General features: G+C 42.9%; 1 protein-coding gene across 23 annotated transcripts in view; it reads right to left on the bottom strand.

The window, feature by feature from the left end:
* map4l (microtubule associated protein 4 like) overlaps nucleotides 1–21,354 on the bottom strand; it is a 77,205-nt gene extending 55,851 nt beyond the window's left edge. For 12 of the 23 annotated variants that reach the window (XM_090182377.1, XM_090182378.1, XM_090182379.1 and 9 more), the window contains exons 1-2: nucleotides 20,930–21,095; nucleotides 4,559–4,737 (exon numbers count right to left, since the gene is read on the bottom strand). In XM_090182377.1, coding sequence (XP_090038503.1) covers nucleotides 4,559–4,733 — 175 coding nt within the window. In that variant the 5' untranslated portion in view covers nucleotides 4,734–4,737; nucleotides 20,930–21,095. Of the gene's footprint in view, nucleotides 1–4,558; nucleotides 4,738–20,929 lie in introns of all 23 variants that reach the window. The other 11 variants (XM_036986010.2, XM_036986011.2, XM_036986012.2 and 8 more) reach the window with 1 other exon arrangement.
* Nucleotides 21,355–21,606: the final 252 nt, after the last annotated feature.

The following is a 21,606-nucleotide window of genomic DNA, read 5'->3' as shown; positions in this document are numbered from 1 at the left end:
GCCCCTGTGCCTTCTTTTCGAAAAAGCTCAGCCCGGCGGAGCAACACTATGATGTGGGGTACCGGGAGTTGTTGGCTGTTGTCAAGGCTTTGAAGGCGAGGACAACACCCTTTTCTCTTCTGGACTAACCACCGCAATCTGGAGTACATCCGGGCGGCGAGGAGACTGAACCCTCGCCAGGCAAGGTGGGCCATGTTCTTTACCCGTTTTGTTTTCACACTATCCTACAGACCAGGTTCCCAGAAAGCTAAGGCAGACGCACTATCCCGGATGTATGACACAGAGGAATGGTCCATGGATCCCACTCCCATACTTCCGGCCTCTTGCCTGGTGGCACCGGTGGTGTGGGAGCTGGACGCGGACATCGCGTAGGCGTTACGCAAAGAGCCCACTTCCCCCCCAGTGTCCAGCTGGGCGCCTGTACGTTCCGTCTGATGTCTGCGACCGTTTGATTTATTGGGCCAATACGTCACCCTCCTCTGGTCATTATGGCATCGGGCGGATGGTGCGTTGTCTTAGTGGGAAGTACTGGTGGCCCACCTTGGCAAAGGACATGAGGGTTTATGTTTCCTCCTGCTCAGTGTGCGCCCAGTGCAAGGCTCCCAGGCAACTGCCCAGAGGGAAATTACAACCCGTACCCGTCCCACAACGGCCGTGGTCGCACCTGTCGGTGGACATCCTGACGGATCTTCCTCCCTCACAGGGGAACACCACGATCCTGGTCATTGTAGATCGGTTTTCTAAGTCCTGCCGTCTCCCCCCTTTGCCCGGTCTCCCTACGGCCCTACAGACTGCGGAGGCCCTGTTCACTCATGTCTTCCGGCACTACGGGGTGCCTGAAGACATAGTCTCTGATCGAGGTCCCCAGTTCACGTCCAGGGTCTGGAGAGCGTTCATGGAACGTCTGGGGGTCTCGGTCAGCCTCACCTCCGGTTTTCACTCCGAGAGTAACGAGCAGGTGGAGAGAATAAACCAGGATGTGGGTAGGTTTCTGCGGTCATATTGCCAGGACCGGCCGGGGGAGTGGGCGCCGTTCATCCCCTGGTCAGAGATGGCCCAAAACTCACTCCGCCACTCCTCCACTAACCTCTCTCCTTTCCAGTGCGTACTGGGATATCAGCCGGTTCTGGCACAGTGGCATCAAGAGCCAGATCGAAGCTCCTGCGTTGGACGAATGGTTCAAGCGCTTGGAGGAGACCTGGGACGCCGCCCATGTGCACCTACAACGGGCAAAAAGAGGGCGCTTGACCGCCACTGCAGCGAGGCCCCGGTGTTTGCACCGGAGGACCGGGTCTGGCTCTCGACCTGAAACCTGCCCCTCCGCCTGCCCTGCCGGAAGCTGGGTCTGTGGTTTGTGGGGCCATTAAAAGTCCTGAGGAGACTGAACGAGGTATGCTACAGGTTACAGCTTCCCCCAGATTATCGTATTAATCCCTCATCCCATGTGTCTCTCCTTAGGCCGATGTTGGCTGGTCAACTCCAGGAAGCTGAGCTGCGGGAGGTTCCTCCGCCCCCTCTGGACATGGAGGGGGCCCTGGCATATGCTGTTCGAGCTATCCTGGACTCAAGGCGTCGGGCGAGGGGTCTCAGTACGTTGTGGAGTGGGAGGTGTACGGTCCAGAGGAGAGATGCTGGGTGCCGGTGGAGGACGTCCTGGACCCTTCGTTGCTGCGTCCCCGATTCGTCCCCGATGTCGGTGTTGGCACGCGGCTGGAGCCAGAGAGAGGTAGAGAAAGAGAGGGTGTCACGACTTGCGCCGAAGTCGGTCCCCCTGCTTGTTCGGGCAGCGTTCGGCGGTCAACGTCACCGTCCTTCTAGCCACTGCCGATCCATTTTTCATTTTCCATTTGTTTGTCTTTGTTTTACACACCTGATTTCAATCCCACAATTACTTGTTTATTATTTAACCCTCTGTTCCCCCATGGGTTTTTGTGAGTGATTGTTTATTGTATTTTCGGTCTGTCATGGTGTACGTGTATTTGTTACTTTGTATATTTATTATTTTGAGTAAAAGAATGTTGATTACTCATATCTGCTGTCCTGTGCCTGACTACCAGCTACACATAGGACCCATTCCAGAGAGGTAGAGAGTATGAGTGCTTTTGGTGCTGGGAGTGCGGTCAGTCTGCGGTATAATGAGACCATGTCTGTGGTTAGAGGGCTGTATCTGAAAGAACTGCCTGGGAGAAAGGATACTATCTGGAGTGGAGGAGACTAATTTATTTTATTTTTATTTATCCGTTATTTTACCAGGTAAGTTGACTGAGAACACGTTCTCATTTACAGCAACGACCTGGGGAATAGTTACAGGGGAGAGGAGGGGGATGAATGAGCCAATTGTAAACTGGGGATTATTAGGTGACCATGATGGTTTGAGGGCCGGATTGGGAATTTAGCCAGGACACCGGGGTTAACCCCCCTACTCTTACGATAAGTGCCATGGGATCTTTAATGACCTCAGAGAGTCAGGACACCGGAGTTAACACCCCTACTCTTACGATAAGTGCCATGGGATCTTTAATGACCTCAGAGAGTCAGGACACCGGGGTTAACACCCCTACTCTTACGATAAGTGCCATGGGATCTTTAATGACCTCAGAGAGTCAGGACACCCGTTTAACGTCCCACCCGAAAGACGGCACCTTACACAGGGCAGTGTCCCCAATCACTGCCCTAGGGCATTGGGATATTTTTTAGACCAGACCACTAATCACTGTACATATGAGCTTTATCATATTCTGTCATATTTGGTTCTTCTACTGTTACTGTGAGAAGCAGCGTTGTCCAATTGTATAGCTATAAAACAGAATCTTCATTCACTGAGCTTTTTGTTCTTACATTTTTTTTCTCAGTTTCTCTGTTGTTATTTCTGTGCAAATTAGCTATTTTACTCCGGGGCTAAAATACCAATTGCCATCCAACATAGCCAAAAGCGGATAATTCAGCGATCCCCATACTTCACAATAAACAACTAAATTTGAGGGTGAACAACAGTGACGGTATGGCCCAAAGGAGTGAATTTCCCCTCATGCTCATGACAGTTCTCATGAACTGTGAAGTACTTTCTTGGCAGAGGGAAACAAACACAGGACTTTTCCAGTAGCCATTTTTTTTCTCTCAGTGAGTCAGGGGGAAGTTGCCACCCAAGAAGTTCAGGAAAAACCCAATCATAATAACATCAGTGCACATTACCACTCAATCACAGTGATCCCAATAACTGCAATGACTCGTTTTTACAATGCATTCGGAAAGTATTCAGACCCCTTGACTTTTTCCACATATTGTAAAGTCACAGCCTTATTCTAAAATGGATTACATGTTTTTTTCTCTTATCAATCTACACAAAATATCACAATGATTACAAAGAAAAAACAGGTACAGAAATGTATTAAAAACAAAAAACTGAAATATCAAATTTAGATAAGTATTCAGACCCTTTAGAGTCAGTACAAACTTCTTCAATTTAAGAATGCTGGAGGCCACTGTGTTCTTGTGGACCTTTAATGGCAAAGATATGTTTTGGTACCCTTCTCCAGATCTGTGCCTCGACATAATCCTGTCTCAGAGCTCTACGGACAATTCTTTCGACCTCATGGCTTGGATTTTGCTCTGACATGCACTGTCAACTATGGAACCTTAAATAGACAGGTGTGTGCCTTTACAAATCATGTCCAATCAATAGAATTTACCACAAGTGGACTCCAATCAAGTTGTAGAAACAGCTCAAGGATGATCAAGGGAAACAGGTTGCACCTGAGCTCAATTTGGAGTCTCATAGCCAAACTGTCTTAATACTTATGTAAATAAGGTATTTCTGTTTTTAGTTATAACAAACTTGCAATAATAATAATAATAATGTTATTATGGGGTATTGTGTGTAGATTGTATTTAATCCATTTTAGAATAGGGCTGTAATTTAACAAAATCTGGGAAAAGTCAAGGGGTCTGAATACTTTCCGAATGCACTGTATATAGACATTGTCCCTACACACACACACACACACACACACACACACACACACACACACACACACACACACACACACACACACACACACACACACACACACACACACACACACACACACATACTTGTTTAAAATCAGACAGTATTCATGCAGCCTGAGCTGTGGCAGGAAGAGAGCAGAGTAAATAGCAGGAGCTGGATGGGAGTGGTTCTGTTCCTGAACATTGTCTGGCCTGGTTCCTCTGTCCCTTAGGTCTCCGCTCTCTCCATGATTCAACACATTCACTTACACAATACACATACCATACTGTACACACAGAGTACTGTATATGCTATATATAAAAAGCATATGTGCATGTTATTTTGTATGCTTACATGAGATATGGATAATCTGCATAGATACAAAGGATTACATTGGGGGAAGGGATTTCAGCTGTAAGGCAAGCAGCTGCCATCCAGCTATACATCACAATGTTTGCCTTTACTGAGTAAAACAACCAGCAAAATCCTCTCACTCGATTGTCTCTGCTGCCCCAATTCTCTATGGGTTTTCCCAATACCACAAAGTCTGCATCCTGCATCCCAGCTTACCTTTCCCATCCTTTCCGTCCAGCAGAGGGCGGTAGTCAGTCTTTCCTACAGTCTCGCCCACTTTGTCATCAAAAGTTTCTTTCTCAAGGGAGGCCATGAAGTCCCTCCTCACCAGGCTGTCCGGTCCTGACTTAGGCGCCCCGTCCGTGAGAGCGTCATGCAAGCTTAGGTCCATTATCCTGAAAGGGAGAGACCACAGAGGTTAGAGGTCACAGGTCATCAGCATCATCATCATACACATTATTATCATCATCCATCAGTAGAATATTTGGTGCTAAACCAATACTGCATTCCACAACTGCATACTTGTTTTCAGGCCCACCAATCAAAGTTCATATTGATGGCTGATCTTGGCTAATGGTTGTCACCATATGTGCACCCTACTAAATCCAGCAGCAGACAAACCACTGCCTCTTTAACATGGGGGGTATTTAGGCCAAAAGGTAATCTCCCAGTGGGGGATATAGCCTAGCTGACAAACACCATCCCCCAGCCCACAATAAGAACAGGGTTTGACAAAAGACTGGGTTATTGCCAGCCAAAACTCATGGGTCTACATTGTGTCGTTAAACTAGACACAGTGGCTCTGGGAAGAGACCAGAACAGAGTCCATGTAAAATCAAAAAATGTCTGGAACCGTAAAACATATCAATGAACGATGTCACCATAATCGGGGACAGTCTCCTCCTGCAGTCTCTCCCACATCCTCTTTCCCCCACTGCAGCTAGCTGTCCTGACCCTACATTAGTACCCACCACCACTGCAGAACACATTATAAACTAGGCCTATTCAGGCCAACAGACAAGTTGTCATGCTGTGGTTTTTGCATTGCTCTAATTTCTCACAGGGTACTATCTGCCTGTTAAGTAAAGACCCCCCGTAGTGATCAGCTACTGACAGGCGGCAGGGTAGCCTAGTGTTGGACTAGTAACCGGAAGGTTGCAAGTTCAAACCCCCGAGCTGACAAGGTACAAATATGTCGTTCTGCCCCTGAACAAGACAGTTGTCCCACTGTTCCTAGGCCGTCATTGAAAATAAGAATTTGTTCTTAACTGACTTGCCTAGTTAAATAAAGGTTAAATAAAAAAATTAATTAAATAAAGAGTCATGCTCTGCTCTCTCCTCTCCTTCATGTGCCACTATTATGAAAGTTTGCTGCAGTGCCATGCAGCTCACTTAGTGGGGCCAAGCTCAGTTTGGCTTCTTTAGTTATTTTCATAAGATATCACTGCTCCTCTCTGCTATATCGTCGGCCATCTGGTCCTACCAATAAACCAATATTTGGCCTTTTCATGGTTGGAGACATATTCTATCTTATTTTTGGCACAGTAACAACAATTATGTAACACTGAAAGTGTTGCGTTATTTGTGCTGCATTATTGCATAGTTGCAAAGATATCACACAGATATTACTTGATGTTGACATAAATTGGGTAGTCATATTTCCACTGGTTTGACAGCATATAACATCATTAATTGATGACTAATTTCTCCCTGGGTCACAACACTGTAGTTAAATGGGTAAATTATAAACACTTCAGGTGAGTAACAGCATCAAACTCTGTGTGAACCACTGCTTCCTGAGCATGGAAGAGTGTTCCTAGTTTGATATAAAAGGGTGTCAGTGTTCCGATGAACCTGGAAATTAGACTTCCTGGACGAGAGTGTTGTAATCGTAATGAAATCAGCATGGTTGAGGTGGAGTTGTGAGAGTGAGACGCTGTCTGAGATAAGAGCAGACACACACCTGAGACTAATAAGACATGTTCAGTCCTTAACCTGCACCAGGTGAGGCATCAGGGGTCGTTCCAGAGCGCTTCCCTTTGAGAGAGGTGGTTCCGACAAGCAGCTGTGTAATCAAAGCCAGTTACTGGCCACGTTCCAGGGCATCTTTTTTGGCGCTGTGCAGAAGACTGCAATATGCTATCATATGAAAGTGGTTTCCAGCTGCTGTTAGATCTGATAGCCTGAGCAGTGCAATAAAGATGACCTGGAACCCCACCATTGTGTCCCAAAAGGCGGAGAAAGCCATTCGGGTGTACTGAACACATACAGTACAGTAACCAATGAATGGAGTACTCACTACGCCTATGCAAGGAACCTGAAGGGTTCACTGTCTAAACCGTGGAAGTTATTCATTTAATGAATTACCCTGGATTATAATTTCAAATTATTGTAAAAGAGGGTAGCTATTGCTACTTTGTTGCAAAACCACATGCTTTTCTTTGCCTTACGTGATCCAGCCCTGCGTGCTACAGTGCAGTAGGGGATAGAAGCATCCAAGCTCGCTTTAAAGAGGGAGGACATTCTCCTCTCTTCACAATGCACCATTTACTCCTCATAATGAGTTTATCTTTGTGAGAAAGACAGCGAAACTAATACATACGTTGAGAGCTGCTCTACACAAATGGTCTATCAGTGGAACTCCTCACACTCACGGCCACACAGATAGACATGCACACCCACATCTTCATCCTTTTTTCCTCCGTCCCCTCCACTCATCACGCTCTCTTCCTTCACACATGAACAAGCGATCACTGTCCGGACACTACACAAACACACACATCCACAAACACACAGGCACACACAAACACACTCAAACAAGTATCTCCATGCTGCTATTGTGCACCAGCCTGCAGATTTGAGTATGTACAGTGTTTGTTGGCCATGGTTGAAACTGTGCCCCATTGTTTTAGGAGAAGCCACACTAAGTACAGTAGGAATAGTCAGATCACTACATTGACACAATTTGTAGCAGCTCCTAGGAGAGAGAAAATACTGCGTGACACACATAAACCTCATCAAAATTCACTGTCAAAACGCGGCAAACAAGCATGCATTCAGGCAGGACCACAGCAGTTAATAAAATAGCTAAATCACAGCTCAGCGTTTGTGCATCCATCCAATGTAGGAAAGATGCATACAAACATCAGATTAATGTCCCTGTGTCGCTCCATCAACTGAGTACTTTTTGGGTAGTGTAACTTTGAAAAATAAAATATTTCACACATTTTAACATTCTGTAATAAAGAGGTTAAATAAAGAGTTCAGTAAGTGCCTACTAAGTGCCAAATAATGTAACAGGGTTGACAGTAACAGCATTGACGATTTCCTCTTAAATCAGCCAAACATTCCCTTGTGAGAGGAAGAATGGAAACTAGTTGTCTGTAACAGGGAGGGGCTTCACAAAACAAATGAAATTGTTAAAACATTTCCAGCCTGTCTATCTATGGGTAACAGAGCTGACGTGTTATGCTCAACCCTTTCAGTTTTACACCACAAAACAAATGAAATTGTTAAAACATTTCCAGCCTGTCTATCTATGGGTAACAGAGATGTTATGCTCAACCCTTTCAGTTTTACACCACAAAACAAATGAAATTGTTAAAACATTTCCAGCCTGTCTATCTATAGGTAACAGAGTTGTTATGCTCAACCCTTTCAGTTTTACACCACAAAACACCAGACATGTTACAAAAAGGGTATACCCAGCTAACCTGCTTTTACACTATGATTTGACTATTAGATGTTCAATGTTTCTTTTGAAAATAACTTTTGAAAAGGAATAGTTTCATCATATTAAAAGTTCAGTTCAGTTCACGTAACAGGGTTGACCATAAAGTGAGGGACTGATAAATTAATCACTAGATTTATTACATTTTGCATGTGGTCTATATTAAAGTTAATTTCATTTAATATAAAAGGCTTTTAAAATTCGATATTGGTGCACAATTTATACCTAAAATATCAAAGGGGTACTCTTTGCGAAGAGTAGAACGACCCCCCTCTTTCTGAACTCAATCTCCACCTCCAAATCTTAATCTACTCTGCTGTATATCATTTTATACCCCTCTTCCTTTAAAAGTTCTGCTTACCATATCAGTCTTGCTTCTCTTCAATCCTTTATGTTCTCTGATCCCCATTCAATCAATTAGGCTGTCTTTTCTCTCTTCTAATGAACCCTGAATTTAGACTGTTTCAGAAGCCTTTTCCCTTCTATATACATTTGTTTTCATTCAAAGAGAGTCCTCTCTACCTCTAACTTCCCTTTGAAGGTAACTCCATTCATTACAATTATTCCCGCACAATAACAATATTTAGTAACAGTAACAGTAATTCTTAATACAGGAACAATCTTTTCATGCCCATCCACCCACCCTATGGTTGGGAGAAGAGCGGACAAGTCATAACATAAACATGAATAGAAATAACACAAAAATAAAACACAGAAAAATAAAAGCAAACAAAAAAAGGAGAAATACAATTATTCAATCATTAGTATTAAATAGGTTGTGACAGTACATTTTGTAGTATACATTTAGTGGTACAACATTCTATCTGCCACACATCATTGTCTTACCTCATCACATGATTAGGTTCTGGACTGCTACATCCCCCAGTCTGACTGCTACATCCCCCAGTCTGACTGCTACATCCCCCAGTCTGACTGCTACCCTAGACCCACTCCAATTTGCATACCGCTCAAACAGATCATGCAATCTCTATTGCACTCCACACTGCCCTTTCCCACCTGGACAAAGGAACACCTACATGAGAATGCGATTAATTGACAACAGCTCAGCGTTCGACACCATAGTGCCCTCAAAGCTCATCACTAAACTAAGGATCCTAGGACTAAACATCTCCCTCTGAAACTGGATTCTGGACTTCCTGACAGGCTGCCCCCAGTGAGGGTAGGTAGCAACACATCTGCCACGCTGATCCTCAACACTGGAGCCCCTCAGGGATGCATGTTCAGTCCCCTCCTGTACTCCCTGTTCACCAACGACTGCATGGCCAGGCATGACTCCAACACTATCATTAAGTTTGCAGATGACACAACGGCGGTAGGCCTGATCACTGACAAAGACGAGACAGCCTATATGGAGGAGGTCAGAGACCTGGCCGGGTGGTGCCAGAATAACAACCTATCCCTCAACGTAATCAAGACAAAGGAGATGATTGTGGACTACAGGAAAAGGAAGACAGAGCACGCCCCCATTCTCATCGACTGGGCTGTAGTGGAGCATGTTGAGAGCTTAAAGTTCCTTGGTGTCCACATCACCAACAAACTAGAATGGTCCAAACACACAAAGACGGTCATAAAGAGGGCACAACACAACCTATTCCCCCTCAGGAGAAAGGTTCTACAACTGAAACATTGAGAGCATCCTGACTGGTTGCATCACTGCCCGGTACGGCAACTGCTCGGCCTCTGACGGAAATGCACTACAGAGGGTAGTGCGTACGGCCCAGTGCATCACTGGGGCTAAGATGCCTGCCATCCAGGACCTCTACACCAGGCGGTGTCAGAGGAAGGCCCCAAAAAATTGTCAAAGACCACAGCCACCCCCCACCTCTCTGCTACCGCATGGCAAGCGGTACCGGAGCGCCAAGTCTAGGACCAAAAGGTTTCTCAACAGATTTTACCCCCAAGCCATAAGACTCCTGAACAGGTAATCAAATGGCTACCCGGACTATTTGCATTGTGTCCCGACACCTCCCACCCACCAACCCCCGCTACTGCTACTTTCTGTTTATCGTCTATGCCTAGTCACTTTAACTATACCTACATGTACATATTACCTCAATTAGCCCGACTAACCGGTGCCCCCGCCCATTGAATCTGTAACGGTACCACCTGTATATAGCCTCGCTACTGTTATTTTCACTGTCATTTTACTGTTTTCTTTTATATTTCTTTACTTATCTCTTTTTTTACTTAATACCTTATTTTTTTACTTAATACCTTTTTTTTTTACTTAAATTGCACTGTTGGTTAGGGCTTGTAAGTAAGAGTTTCACTGTAAGGTCTACTATACCTGTTGTATTTGGCGCTTGTGACAAATAAACTTTGATTAGATTTGATGTAGAGCTTCCCAGTTGAGTGCAACTTTGAGTGCAATTTCCTATTTAACATAAAGGAGCATAATTCTGCTTTATGCTCAGATTGAGTGTAAAAGCCTGAGAGACCAGCTGGTACTGCTGCATGGGGATTAGTGCTAGCTAGAGTCAACCCTAGTCCCCACTTCCACATGCAGCCAGGCCCTGTTATATTATATTCACTAAATCCCCCCTCTGTCTGTCACGCAATCATCCCAAAAACCACAGCAGGTTTACTGTAACACACAGCATTGCCTAACACACTGACAGTACAGAGTAACACATAAAGTGGGCCTAGGCCAGCAGCTCGGCAGGGGATCCCCGGCTTTATCCTACCATCCAAAACAACATAATTGTTCAAGGGGGGGGGGGGGGGGGGAGTTCAGTATACACAAAATGCCCTCAGTAAGCCTCTTTACCCCCCTCACATTGCCATATTGTATTTCCCCCATATAACCGTAAAATGCATATTGATCCAGTAGTTCACACAGCAATATAGGTACTGTACTCACCCACTTTCAGTCACTATATTGACAGATACTGTTTGTATCAGCTAACCTCTTAACTGCCAACACTAGATGACTAACATAACTACACCCACCTACAGACCTTTGATCCGCCGCACTAGGTTCGTTCACAGGTGTTTCCAACCTGATTTGAATTGAATAAGTTATTACAGTAGCATGAGTCACCTGATTAAAGTACTATTGGCCATTCAGCATTAGTTATATCTACATCACAGGAGGATGGTGGCACCTTAATTGGGCAGGACAGGTGCATGGTTATGGCTGTAGAGGAATTAGTGGAATGGTATCAAATACATCAAACACATGGTTTGATGCCATTCCATTCGCTCTGTTCCAGCCATTATTATGAGCCGTCCTCCCCTCAGCAGCCCCCAATGGTCTACATCTATACATCTACATTATAAAAAACGAAACTGAACCGAAACCGCACTAAACACTCAGTACTAAGTGGTAGCCACGATTTATATAGGGGAAACACTGCAGACTCAGTGGACCATAACAGTGGACCATAACAGTGATATATCTCATCAGTGACAGAGCACAGAGTGAAAGATCAGCACAGGTTCACTAGTCACTATCTCTCTGGCCAAATGGCCTTTTTAATATAAGTTTCCACTTTTTGTTTTACCTTGTGGGTTATTTAAACAGCAGTTCATCTCTATAATTGCTGTGCTGTTATTTTAAAACTGGGATATGTCACTTTTTAGGGACCTGACCAAATTCACGTAAAAATGTGAGTTATGGATCTGTCATTCTCGTTGAAAGCAAGTCTAAGAAGCAGTAGATATTTTCTATGTGCGCTATTTCTATGGTTCCTGTTCCTAAATTTAGTTTTTGTGTCTTTTACTCTCGGTTTTGTACACCAGCTTCAAACAGCTGAAAATACAATATTTTTGGTTATGGAAAATATATATCACAGCGGTTTAATGATTCTCTACACTATACTTGCTTGTATTGTCACATAAAACTGACATTTTAGCAACCAGGAAATGGTGGAGCGATTTCCGCATTGTGCATCTTTAAGTGAGGGGGCTAGCTCTCTGACCCAACAGGCAGTTTAATGTCAGGGCATAAACAGTAGTCAGCCAGTTATGGTTAACCTATCTCTTATTTTGTGCTGGTTTATCTCAGATGATCCTTAAATCAGCAGGGTTTCCCAAACCCGGTCCTGGGCCCCCTCTGGGTGCACCTTTTTGGTTTTTGCCCTAGCACAACACAGCTGATTCAAATAACCAACTCATCATCAATATTTTATTACTTTAAATCAGCTGTTTAGTGCTAGGGCAAAAACCAAAATGTGCACCCAGGGGGCCCCATAACCGAGTTTGGGAAACTATGCCTTAATGTGTTAAAAGTGTTGCCAGGTCTCCTAGTGTTCGTCATGAGTCTGCGTTTTTATGTCTCTCTCATGCATGATGGGCACCAGCTCTAGTTACTGCTGATATAATGCTTTGTCACCCTGTTTCGTCCTCTCAGGGGAGACACACACAGTCCCCGAAAACAGTCACTCAGTCACTCAGTCAGAGCACAGTGGTGAGGTCTGTATTTACCACCAGTTTGTGAACACTCATCTAAATCGACATGCACGAGGAATGGTTGTGAGGAGTGTGTGTGACAGCCACCTGACTGTGCATTGTCCCTGACCTTGTGGTTACTGACCTGGTCCTTTATGCATAGTGATGGATTTTACTTTCTCATTCACACTCACATGATCCTCTTGGCAATTACCATTCCTAGTCTAGCTTTCACGTTAAAAACTCACAATCATGTTAGATTCATAACACTCATCATGACAAGAAGGTACAGCATTTCAAAATGTATTGCAATGTTACAACTCCTCTATTATTCACTGTGACACTAGCAATGACTGTTAAACAGCCATCACTAACATTGAGTGGCTGCTGCCAACATATTGACTCATCTCTAGCCACTTTAATAATTACAATTTGGATGTAATAAATGTATCACTAGTCACTTTAAACTATGCCACTTTATATAATGTTTACATACTCTACACTACTTATCTCATATGTACAGTGCCTTGCGAAAGTATTCGGCCCCCTTGAACTTTGCGACCTTTTGCCACATTTCAGGCTTCAAACATAAAGATATAAAACTGTATTTTTTTGTGAAGAATCAACAACAAGTGGGACACAATCATGAAGTGGAACGACATTTATTGGATATTTCAAACTTTTTTAACAAATCAAAAACTGAAAAATTGGGCGTGCAAAATTATTCAGCCCCCTTAAGTTAATACTTTGTAGCGCCACCTTTTGCTGCGATTACAGCTGTAAGTCGCTTGGGGTATGTCTCTATCAGTTTTTCACATCGAGAGACTGAAATTTTTTCCCATTCCTCCTTGCAAAACAGCTCGAGCTCAGTGAGGTTGGATGGAGAGCATTTGTGAACAGCAGTTTTCAGTTCTTTCCACAGATTCTCGATTGGATTCAGGTCTGGACTTTGACTTGGCCATTCTAACACCTGGATATGTTTATTTTTGAACCATTCCATTGTAGATTTTGCTTTATGTTTTGGATCATTGTCTTGTTGGAAGACAAATCTCCGTCCCAGTCTCAGGTCTTTTGCAGACTCCATCAGGTTTTCTTCCAGAATGGTCCTGTATTTGGCTCCATCCATCTTCCCATCAATTTTAACCATCTTCCCTGTCCCTGCTGAAGAAAAGCAGGCCCAAACCATGATGCTACCACCACCATGTTTGACAGTGGGGATGATGTGTTCAGCTGTGTTGCTTTTACGCCAAACATAACATTTTGCATTGTTGCCAAAAATTTCAAATTTTGGTTTCATCTGACCAGAGCACCTTCTTCCACATGTTTGGTGTGTCTCCCAGGTGGCTTGTGGCAAACTTTAAACAACACTTTTTATGGATATCTTTAAGAAATGGCTTTCTTCTTGCCACTCTTCCATAAAGGCCAGATTTGTGCAATATACGACTGATTGTTGTCCTATGGACAGAGTCTCCCACCTCAGCTGTAGATCTCTGCAGTTCATCCAGAGTGATCATGGGCCTCTTGGCTGCATCTCTGATCAGTCTTCTCCTTGTATGAGCTGAAAGTTTAGAGGGACGGCCAGGTCTTGGTAGATTTGCAGTGTCTGATACTCCTTCCATTTCAATATTATCGCTTGCACAGTGCTCCTTGGGATGTTTAAAGCTTGGGAAATCTTTTTGTATCCAAATCCGGCTTTAAACTTCTTCACAACAGTATCTCGGACCTGCCTGGTGTGTTCCTTGTTCTTCATGATGCTCTCTGCGCTTTTAACGGACCTCTGAGACTATCACAGTGCAGGTGCATTTATACGGAGACTTGATTACACACAGGTGGATTGTATGTATCATCATTAGTCATTTAGGTCAACATTGGATCATTCAGAGATCCTCACTGAACTTCTGGAGAGAGTTTGCTGCACTGAAAGTAAAGGGGCTGAATAATTTTGCACGCCCACCTTTTCAGTTTTTGATTTGTTAAAAAAGTTTGAAATATCCAATAAATGTCGTTCCACTTCATGATTGTGTCCCACTTGTTGTTGATTCTTCACAAAAAAATACAGTTTTATATCTTTATGTTTGAAGCCTGAAATGTGGCAAAAGGTCGCAAAGTTCAAGGGGGCCGAATACTTTCGCAAGGCACTGTATATACTGTACTCTATACCATCTACTGCATCTTGCCTATGCCATTCGGCCATCGCTCATTCATATATTTTTATGTACTTATTCTTATTCATTCCTTTACACTTGTGTGTATAAGGTAGTTGTTGTGAAATTGTTCGATTACTTGTTAGATATTACTGCATGGTCGGAACTAGAAGCACAAGCATTTCACTACACCCGCATTAACATCTGCTAACCATTTGATTTGAGTAACAAGTGTGTAATCCACCTAACTAAACAAGTCCTCGACATCAGTCATCTAGGAAATATTTCTCCAAAGAACCCATCTTCAGACTGAGCCATAGTGACATCCAATGGGGATGACATCACATTCTACTCAAAGGCCCTGGCTCCCAGCCCTCCTCATACTGCACCCTCACATTGCCTCTAATGTTAAGCTCTCTGGTGTTGGGAGGCCGAGGCCACTGTGAAAGAGGAGGGCTGGTGTTCTCCTGGATCACAGTGGACAGCATCTCACAGTGGAGATGATGAGGATGGTTTATGACAGGAAAGCTAGACATCACAACAGATCAGCAGACCTTGACCTGACACCAAGACCATGCAGCGGACAAGGAAACCGCACGCCATGGCATACTGAGCTTCCCCCCACAACAAACATATAGTGTCACTTGGGATTTACCTCACAATGGGGGATCGTTTTACTGAAAATAGAAAGTTCCATTCCTTTCATGCAAAGCCAACTTCAATATCACTTGAGAGATTTTCCCTGTAACACACATCTCTACTCATAGTACCATAGCAATCTGTAAAGAATGACTGACTGGCAGTTATTTGCCTCTGCATTGCTTGTGAACCTTGATGGACAGACACTGCTGTGCTGTCCAAGTCCCTCTGGCTCTGTCTCCCGTAATCTGTGGAGGATTGCACTATAATCCCACCATTCCAGACGACTGAGAGAGAGAGAGATTTTCTTGTATGGCATACATTAGGCCAGGGATGGGCAACTGGCGGTCCGCGGGCCACATGGCCCCCTTTTGAAGGCCCTCGGATTAATTTCCCCCGCAAAAATGTGGTTGTATTTCTGCAGTTTTACTCTTGTTATGTCAGTCACTGATAGTCAGTCAATTACCCATGTCAGCTAAAAAGTTTTATATCTCTAAATTAGTTTAGTGGCCAGCTATCTTAACTTGTTATTTTGGCCGGGGGGCCCCCATTGATGTTGTTAGTTAGTCTCACTGAGATCTCATATTAAAAACTACAAACATTTCTCTCCACCCTATGGCAAAATGTGTAGAATTGCAAGAAATCAGCTGTAAAACAGCACATTTTCCTCTCCAACCCATGGCAAAAATGAGTACAATTGCATGAAATGTATTATAAATTGCTAAATCTTCTCTCCGCTCTTCTCTCCGCCAAATGTTTAGAATTTCACCAAAAAAAGTCCATATTGTTTGTCTATCAAGGCCTATTTATCTACAGTATCTATCTAACAATGTGTATTTGTCTGTCTGTCAGTCTAAATAATCCTTGTTGTGTGACAAGACCAGTGTTTACCACTAGCGCTGGCTATCGGCTACACAGCTGATTACAGACTCATTTTCAGCTGGGTATTTTTTCCAATTCAATTAACTAGGCTACTTTTAAACTTGCTAGTCAGAAAAAAAGTCTGCCGAGCCCTCTCCCAATAGAATAAACAACATGCATCTTCTAGAGATCTACTGATAGGGCCAGCACCTGTCAATCACAAACTGAGCGATGACAGGGAAACACTGCTGGTTTGACAGTCTGCTGTCTGTCCCACCTCTCGGTACAAGAGTGTGCAAATTTGTCATCAAGGCAAAGGGTGGCTACTTTGAAGGGCCTAAAATCTAAAATATATATTGATTTGTTTATCACTTTTTGGGTTACTACATGATTCATGTGTGTTTTTTCATAGTTTTGATGTCTTCCCTATTATTCTACAATGTAGAAAATAGTAAAAAATAAAGAAAAACCCTTGAATGAGTAGGTGTGTCCAAACTTTTGACTTGTACTGTATATCCTTGTCATTCATAAACATACAATGTAGTTATATGTCCATGGTATCGCATCGGGTCAAGTAAACTAAAGATCTATTTTTTTTTATATTTGTTTAACCTTTATTTAACTAGGCAAGTCAGTTAAGAACAAATTCTTATTTACAATAACGGCCTACCAAAAGGCCTCCTGCGGGAAAGCATCTTCGACAGAGGGGATCAAGCTGATTCTATACAATTTTACAGAGAACAGTTCATGAAGGAAGGCTTTCTCAAAGTGTTTTAGCAAGTGTCTATGACAAATCAGGACAGGTCGTTTTACTGAGCAGCCATTACGAACACAGGCTGTAAAACAGTGATCACTAAGGTCATTACAGAAAACACCAGACTGATACCTATCAGGATAATTTGTGAGGATAACAAATACGCCAGACAGTGACATTGAAGGGTTACTTCGGGATTTCGGCAATCTACTTCCCCAGAGTCAGATGAACTCATGGATACAATTTGTATGTCTCTGCAACAAGTACTAAGAAGTTAGAGGTAGTTTTAGTGGCATGCTAGCCGTTACCAAAGACTTCCAATCTTGCGCTAATGCTAGTTAGCAATTGCGCTAATGCTAATTAGAAACTTCCTTCAAACTGCACGCAGACATAAAAATGGTATCCACAAGTTCATCTGACTCCAGGGAAGTAGATAACGGGCTTCCAGAAGTATCCCTTTAAAGTGAGTGACTCGTCAGTAGCCTACCAAACCACATTGGTAAGAGAGCCGTTCATTTGGCTCCCTCATTTGCATACTGGTAGGCTTTTTGGCAATAACCTGCAGATAAATAATGAAAACATTCCATAAAGATGGTGAATCCTCCTCACTAACAATAGGTAAGCTAGAGGAGAGAGAGAGGGGGGGGGGGCATTGTGTGGTATTTGTGTTCTCTGTAGAGATGAGCCTTCCAGTGAGCAATATTAAGTTGACATCGGTTCTGAATGAAAGTTGAAAAGACGTCTTTTCCGGACATTGAAAATACGTATTTTGCGAACATTGAAAATACGTATTTTCCTGGGCGTTTAAAATGCGTATTCTCCGGATGTTGAAAATGCGTATTTTCCAGGCGCTGAAAATGCATATTTTCCAGACGTTGAAAACGCATATTTTCCAGACGCTGAAAACGCATATTTTCCAGACGCTGAAAATGCATATTTTCCAGACGTTGAAAACACATATTTTCTAGATGTTAAAAATACATATTTTACAGACGTTGAAAATACATATTTTATAGACAGTTTTTTTGTAATTGTTCTATGGCCAGATTTCAAACGTACATACATATACAGTGCCTTGCGAAAGTATTCGGCCCCCTTGAACTTTGCGACCTTTTGCCACATTTCAGGCTTCAAACATAAAGCTATAAAACTGTATTTTTTTGTGAAGAATCAACAACAAGTGGGACACAATCATGAAGTGGAACGACATTTATTGGATATTTCAAACTTTTTTAACAAATCAAAAACTGAAAAATTGGGCGTGCAAAATTATTCAGCCCCTTTACTTTCAGTGCAGCAAACTCTCTCCAGAAGTTCAGTGAGGATCTCTGAATGATCCAATGTTGACCTAAATGACTAATGATGATAAATACAATCCACCTGTGTGTAATCAAGTCTCCGTATACATGCACCTGCACTGTGATAGTCTCAGAGGTCCGTTAAAAGCGCAGAGAGCATCATGAAGAACAAGAAACACACCAGGCAGGTCCGAGATACTGTTGTGAAGAAGTTTAAAGCCGGATTTGGATACAAAAAGATTTCCCAAGCTTTAAACATCCCAAGGAGCACTGTGCAAGCGATAATATTGAAATGGAAGGAGTATCAGACCACTGCAAATCTACCAAGACCTGGCCATCCCTCTAAACTTTCAGCTCATACAAGGAGAAGACTGATCAGAGATGCAGCCAAGAGGCCCATGATCACTCTGGATGAACTGCAGAGATCTACAGCTGAGGTGGGAGACTCTGTCCATAGGACAACAATCAGTCATATATTGCACAAATCTGGCCTTTATGGAAGAGTGGCAAGAAGAAAGCCATTTCTTAAAGATATCCATAAAAAGTGTTGTTTAAAGTTTGCCACAAGCCACCTGGGAGACACACCAAACATGTGGAAGAAGGTGCTCTGGTCAGATGAAACCAAAATTGAACTTTTTGGCAACAATGCAAAACGTTATGTTTGGCGTAAAAGCAACACAGCTGAACACACCATCCCCACTGTCAAACATGGTGGTGGCAGCATCATGGTTTGGGCCTGCTTTTCTTCAGCAGGGACAGGGAAGATGGTTAAAATTGATGGGAAGATGAATGGAGCCAAATACAAGACCATTCTGGAAGAAAACCTGATGGAGTCTGCAAAAGACCTGAGACTGGGACGGAGATTTGTCTTCCAACAAGACAATGATCCAAAACATAAAGCAAAATCTACAATGGAATGGTTCAAAAATAAACATATCCAGGTGTTAGAATGGCTAAGTCAAAGTCCAGACCTGAATCCAATCGAGAATCTGTGGAAAGAACTGAAAACTGCTGTTCACAAATGCTCTCCATCCAACCTCACTGAGCTCGAGCTGTTTTGCAAGGAGGAATGGGAAAAAATGTCAGTCTCTCGATGTGCAAAACTGATAGAGACATACGCCAAGCGACTTACAGCTGTAATCGCAGCAAAAGGTGACGCTACAAAGTATTAACTTAAGGGGGCTGAATAATTTTGCAATCCCAATTTTTCAGTTTTTGATTTGTTAAAAAAGTTTGAAATATCCAATAAATGTCGTTTCACTTCATGATTGTGTCCCACTTGTTGTTGATTCTTCACAAAAAAATACAGTTTTATATCTTTATGTTTGAAGCCTGAAATGTGGCAAAAGGTCGCAAAGTTCAAGGGGGCCGAATACTTTCGCAAGGCACTGTACATACAGATATCCACATATCAATGAAGTAAGCATTATATTAATAATAATAATAATTAGCATTATAATTAATATAGGAAAATGGAGCAAACTGAAGATTGCAGTAGGCCATGGATTATGTATTATTCCTACCATATATATCACAAGCACTGCTTAGACAGTGATATAAGTTCAGAAAAAAACCAGAACACTTCAACTACAATAACATTATCAGTAACAATTACAGAAAAGTTTTTCTTGCTATGGCTGTGGTATAGTATGTGGTTGTTTATGTACTATAGTGTAATGCACTGACTGTAAGTCGCTCTGGACAAGAGTAACTGCTAAAAGCCCAAAATGTAAATGTCAAAAGAAGCATGCATAAGCACACAAGCACTAGTACATGCATTCTACACGTACATTGTAATATTGTTTTATGGTGGTATTATACATTTTGTAATGTAGATATGTAGTGGTGTAATAATATTAGAGGATGTATTGTTTTATCTTTTGTTTTATAAGTAATGTAAGTGCCTTAATGTTTTTGGACCCCAGGAAGAGTAGCTGCTGCCTTGGCATCAGCAAATGGGGATCCCTAATAAATACAAAAACAAAAGCACTTGCAAAGCATGCTGGGTATTATTCGAATGAGCTCCTTCCCCAAACAAGACCAAATTTGGTCAGGACTGGACCAAATCTGAACCAATGTTTGGGCCAAATCAAGTCCGCTGTGTGGACCAAGGTAGGTCCGGACAGGACCAAATGTGAACCAATCATACACATCTATGGTCGCGTCCAAAAATCAAGGCCAAGGCGGACGGACCAAATGTCAACGTCTTTTCAATGTCCATGGACTTCGGAGTCGGACGGTGCTCACTGGGATTGTAGCATTGCACTCTTTATGCATCTATCGGTGTTATCTTGATGATTTATAATGTCGAAGCTGTATAATATCACATTTATGTAACGACGATCAATGTTTGCTCTGTTGGAGTGGACCCATCTGTGATGCGGTGGACACCTGTCTACAGTCAGCATCCCTTAACTCAACTGCGGCAACATAACAAAGAAAATGATCTGCATTGGTCGTGGTGAGAGTGAATCAAACACGCCCACTGTGGATATGTAAACAACATCAATTTGGGTACAGATTGTGATAGTGTATGAACAATAAATATCGCGCATTACATTCATGGTCAACCAGACTAGGACTGCGTTTACTCTGCATATTGTGAGGTTCTTGCTCCGTAAAAAACGTGTAACCATTCATCAATAATTACTACATCTCTGAGGCATAGAAAAATACACAAATAACTCCACCCAGATAATCACCTGAGCTGCAGTGTTCCCGTCAATTGTAATTATTCATAATTTTACTTACCCTATGTTTTCTCTTTTTTTTATCCGTTTGTTAATTGTTGTCGTGAATGTCGCTGATCGAAGTCTGTTCTACCTTCTCGTAAAGAGCACTTCACTGACAGCAGAAAATCAGCCCGCCTACTTCACCAAGCTCAGCCTATCACAGTCGAGAAATGCTGCCGTGTTTCGTTTGATTCTCTATTTTTGACGCAGAGATTGTCAGAGCGGCACATAATTCCCACACCGTTTCTGTGTAGATGCCGCCCACATATGTTGAAAGACAACTCAGCCGATGTGATTGTACAAAATTAACTATCATCCATTTCTCCATTCTTGAGACGAAATTTGGCCAATAATTTACAGTAGATAACAGTTCTATATACTGTATGGGCACAATACGCACTGATTGGCAATATGGATGGAGGCAGTTCTCAATGCCGGACACACACGAGCAACGGGGGCGTGGCACTTTGCAGCTCATCTCGCTTTCAAATCTATGCGGGGATATTTTACATTCTGTAGTTTCTCTGTTCATCCTCACAATGGAAACACAGCCTGGCCTGTCTCACTCAGCTCATTATTATGACATCTAATTGGTGTTACAGGCTCATGTGTAACTTTAGCCTACTCTACTCAGGGATTAATGGTCTGCTGCTTTATCCTTGGGCATAGTGCCCTGACCTCAAAGACACTAATAAA

Source organism: Oncorhynchus mykiss, chromosome 8 (assembly GCF_057628025.1).
Source record: "Oncorhynchus mykiss isolate SJ-2025 chromosome 8, ASM5762802v1, whole genome shotgun sequence".
Lineage (NCBI taxonomy): Eukaryota > Metazoa > Chordata > Actinopteri > Salmoniformes > Salmonidae > Oncorhynchus > Oncorhynchus mykiss.
This window is presented reverse-complemented; position numbering and strand designations above follow the sequence as displayed.